This window comes from Vanellus vanellus (genome assembly GCF_965231255.1).
Source record: "Vanellus vanellus genome assembly, chromosome: 3".
In the NCBI taxonomy this organism is placed as follows: Eukaryota; Metazoa; Chordata; class Aves; order Charadriiformes; family Charadriidae; genus Vanellus; species Vanellus vanellus.
In genome coordinates this window covers 88,909,726-88,914,461 of record NC_138907.1, presented here as the reverse complement: position 1 = coordinate 88,914,461, position 4,736 = coordinate 88,909,726, and the positions used below count along the sequence as shown (strand labels likewise).

General features: G+C 43.9%; 1 protein-coding gene across 1 annotated transcript; it reads right to left on the bottom strand.

Moving 5' to 3' along the window:
- Positions 1–238: 238 nt before the first annotated feature.
- On the bottom strand, positions 239–3,016 carry CGA (glycoprotein hormones, alpha polypeptide; the record flags this gene model as incomplete). Its single annotated transcript, XM_082481583.1, has 3 exons — positions 239–316; positions 1,800–1,984; positions 2,917–3,016. 3 exons carry the CDS (start codon positions 3,014–3,016, stop codon positions 239–241), a joined length of 363 nt encoding a protein of 120 aa, XP_082337709.1.
- Between the last annotated feature and the right edge of the window lie 1,720 nt (positions 3,017–4,736).

Below are 4,736 nucleotides of genomic sequence, written 5' to 3'. Positions count from 1 at the left end.
AAATAGATCAAGCCTTCGGTTGTCATGCAAGTGCTGTATTTTATCCCTAATGGAAATAATTAAACTTACTTGAATGCATGAAGAAGCAAAGAGGAAATAAAACAGCCATCCATCTTATTCAAAGGCCTACCCAGTGTCTTGACCAGAAAACATAAGATTTTACACAGCGGTGCAATAAAAGCTGAAAAACAAATATTCCATTCACCGTTGTCTTTTATCAATAACAAATGAACAGGCTTTAGGATTTATGATAGTAGCAGGTACTGCAGTGACAATCTGTATGGTTCTCTATCTTCACATTGTCCTTAAGGGTAATCTTAAAAAAAAAGAAAACACACACATATAACAAATAATTAGAATTAGCTACACAGTAAAACCAGCATTCTCAAGTAAAATATGTCTGAAGCCCCTTTCTTAACCACAAGGTACACAGGCTCTTTGGGGCACATGTACTAGAACAGCCTCTGAATGCCAACCTGTGAAGCTGCATCATCAGTGGCTTTCAGAGACATAAAGAGAAGGTTTTCAATAGTGACATGCATAGTGACATAGTTTGGTGTCCTTAATCTGGCACTTCTTAAACTGTCTAATTTTCTAAGAATGTCAAGTAACCAATCTCAGAAAAAACAGCAAGTGTCCTGAAAATATTTCACATGGGGATTATAAAAACGGAGACCACAAACAAGATGACTCATCTTTTTTTTAAATCTCAACCAAATTCTAGTTGCTGCCTCTGGGCAAGTATAATGTTAGTGGTCTAGAAAAAGATCTATGCTTTACGCAGATAAAGAGCCAGGATGGGTTCAGCTGTAGGTGCCTATAGGTAAGTTGGGTATCTGGGCTCTCACCACAGCCAGTGGAGACCCAGCGCTCTGTTCAGCTGCGCACACAGAGCTGTCAATTGCCAGTTGAGATGCCAGAGGGGATCCCACCAAGCCTCCAGCTGCCACTCCAGAAGGTCTTTTTTGTGTCCTGCGTCTGCCAGCAGATGTCTTGAGTACCCCAGGGTATCTCAAATGGCACCAAATCTGTGAGTGGGTAACTGAACTGAGCCTTTATTCAACACACTCAACGACCCTGATTCAGATCACCACAGTATAGACACCTTAGCTTGTTTCAACTAGCTCACCATTTCTTACATCAAATGTAAGGTTTCTTCACCTGGAGCTGGATCACTCCCAAAATAATTAGCTTTACCAGATTCTCTCTATAAGAGAACCTTCCAGATGAGAGTGTTAAATGCTCAAAGTAGTTGCACACGTTTACAGTTCCCTCTTGGTTATATTATTAAAAGTAAACACAACCTCAATTAATCTAATGAGCACAGATGGTTTTGGTCCCTCATTCCCATATATGCAATTGATAGTATTGACCAGCCACCTTCCCAGAGAACTCCTGCCTATGCAGAAAAGATGCAAGGGAAATGACTACTTAAAATCAAGTACACACTGCATAGCATTTAAGGGGAGGGTGCACATCCAGGAGAGTTAAAAACAAGAGGACAAGAAGTCCACCGCCAGAACTTCAGGTGTCATGAGTCAAAATAGTTTCACTGAAGTCAGTGACACTGCATCAATTTCCGCATCCCAACTGGCTATCAGACTCAGTACTGTCTGACACTTTAATTTCCTCTTTAGAAAAAGGAAACAACCCAAGCACAAAGGATATAAATGCCAAGGATGTTTCCCTCAAACAGCTCTCCAATGTCCTCTGGCAAAAACATATTCTTTTATATTCACCAGTTCAGCTAAACATTGCATCCTAAAAGAAGCTTAAGCGGGTCTCATTCACACCCTCACCTTGGTAAAAGCCTTTGCTACGCAGCACGTTGCTTCTGATGTAATGTTCTTTGGAACGAGCATGGTCTTCTTGGACCTCATCGGAGTGGGATAGGCCCGGGAGAAACAGCACCCAGTGCACTGGTAAATGGGTGCTCCTGGCTTGGAAAAGAATCTGTTCTCCCCTAGCTTGCACTCTGGGCAACCTGCCACAAAAATATAAGGAAGAGGCTTTTACTTGGTCTCCAGCTGAATTTTCATTTTCAAAAAGAAAGGGAAAGTGTGGGCAGTAAGAGGCTGCGTTCTCCTGCTCGACATCTGCAGAATAGGAAAGCACAGGCACCAGAGCTCCCCTCTTTAGGGTCCTTCAACTCTGTGACACTCACCGGCTGTAAAACTAGAGTGTGGCTTTCTAGGTAAGGCACAAGCATTATTGCATCTTTTCTGGTTTTCTAACTTAATTTTGTTGACAGTTGTGGAGGGTTTTTTGTATGTCTACTACACTAGCTGTCCCTAGAAAACTTCCTACAAGCTACAGATAGTTAAATAGCACCAGCAGGATTTGTAGTGCTTCTTAGGCATTGCCTGTTTTCAGGCAAGACTGTTATCGAGAGTTTTGAGATTTTTGTAGCTCGCAATTTTCTATACCTAATTTGAGGCTGAATTAAAAAAAAAAAAAACAACCTCCAAAAGGCCCCTAAAATCTTCCTAATATGCCTCTTTTGTAGAATGCTACACCACCAACATACCATATTATGGGATCTACAGAGGAAAAATATTCTGCGTATTATGAAAAGAAGCTATGGTTCTGCTGTTCCTGACGTTACGTTGCCATTTAGATCTCAGGAGTACAAGAAACCAAAACGTTTCTATTTGATAATGTTTCAGGGATTAAGATCATCCACGTCAACATGAGGACATGGTCATATGGGAGACTCTTGACCTGGAGAAATCAAGTTTAGAGAAGAAATAGGAAGTACACTCATTGCAAAATTATCTTGATTTATTACACCTTCATATCTCAGTGTCAATAAATGCAACTGAATGATAAGATATATGACCACATTTATAAAACATGTGAAAGTTTAATACTCTTTACGAGCAATTGCCCTATTTCTGAATGCTGAAAGCAGCTTACCCTGCATGAGAAACTCTCCATCTGGGAAAGCATGAAGAAGATGCAGAAATACAGACAAAATGGTCAAAGTGACAGCTGCATACTTCCTGTAGCAATCCATGATCTGTCTGGAAATACAAGTACACACATTTTTAAAGGACCGTTTTGCATGGGGTACAGTACCAGTATCTAGGCTACACACTGATACAGCATTCAGTGCAAGTCACAGAGACAATTTAGAACCAGGATCGGAAACTGAAAATACAGTGTACCAATGTGCATTTTATAGGCCCAGAAAATTGACTTCATCATAACAACAAAAAATGTGCCTTTTTTCCCGGCCTCAACATTTTTTTTTCTGAATATTAACATAAGCCACAGCACATAAACTTCACATGTCATAACTGTCTAATATTTACGGTAGACTTGATAAAGCCAGCAAATGCTTACACAGAAGACAAAGAAATCTGCAGATCTGGAACATGGAAAGACTAATTTCAGGGAAAATAATTTCACATTAGGACATAATTCTGTGGATCAAGAATCAGATTGTTTGTCCACACACTGAAACAGCCTCCAGTTACACCAGGGGAGGTTTAGATTGGATATTAGGAAAAATTTTTTCATTGAAAGGGTTATCAAGCCTTGGGACAGGCTGCCCAGAGAAGTGGTTGAGTCACCATCCCTGGAGGTATTTAAAAGATGTGCTTAGGGACATGGTTTTGTGGTGGACCTGGCAGTGTTAGGTTAATGGTTGGACTCGATGATCTTAAAGGTCTTTTCCAACCTACATGACTATGATTCTATGACTCCTTTAGTGCTAAAGTCCACATGAGCAGATTTTCACAGTCCTGTCCCTTGGTGGAAGAAAGCTCCTCCCATCTATGTAATTAGAGAGGCACTACACACTGTGCTTCAGAGAACCCAAGGAGACATGGTGCTGAGAGAGAGCTCAGGAGGGCTTGAAACACCCTCAGGGCCACCTGCATCTTTCAGGGTGTATTGGGTTTGCATGGCAAGGTTTTGGGAGTGGGGAGGCTACAGGGGTGGCTTCTGTGAGAAGCTGCTAGAAGCTCCCCTATGTCTGAAGAAGCCAATGCCAGCCGGCTCTGAGATGGACCCGTAGCTGGCCAAGGCCAAGCCCATCAACGACACTGATAGCACCTCTGGGATAACATATTTAACAAGGGGGTGGGAAACGGTGAAACAGCAACTGCAGCCAGAGAGATGAATGAGAATATGTGAGAGAAACAACTCTGCAGACACTGAGGTCAGTGAAGAAGGAGGGGAGGAGGTGCTCCGGGCGCTGGAGCAGAGATTCCCCTGCAGCCCATGGTGAAGACCATGGTGAGGCAGGCTGTCCCCCTGCAGCCCATGGAGTTCCACAGTGGAGCAGATATCCACCTACAGCCCATGGAGGACGCCACGCCTTGGAGAAGGTGCATGCCCAAGGGAAGCTGTGACCCTGTGGGAAGCCCATGCTGGAGCAGGCTCCTGGCAGGACCTGTGGCCCCGTGGAGAGAGGAGCCCATGCTGGAGCAGGTTTGCTGGCAGGACTTGTGACCCCACGGGGACCTACACTGGAGCTGTTTGTTCCTGAAGGGCTGCACCCTGTGGAAGCGACCCACACTGGAGCAGTTCAGGAAGAACTGCAGCCCGTGAAAAGGACTCATGTTGGAGAAGTCCATGAAGGACTGTCTCCTGTGGGAGGGATCCCATGCTGTAGCAGGGGAAGAGTGTGAGGAGTCCTCCCCCTGAGGAGGAAGGAGCAGCAGAGACAACATGTGATGAACTGACCACAACCCCCATCCCCCATTACCCTGCACCACTCAGGGGGAGGA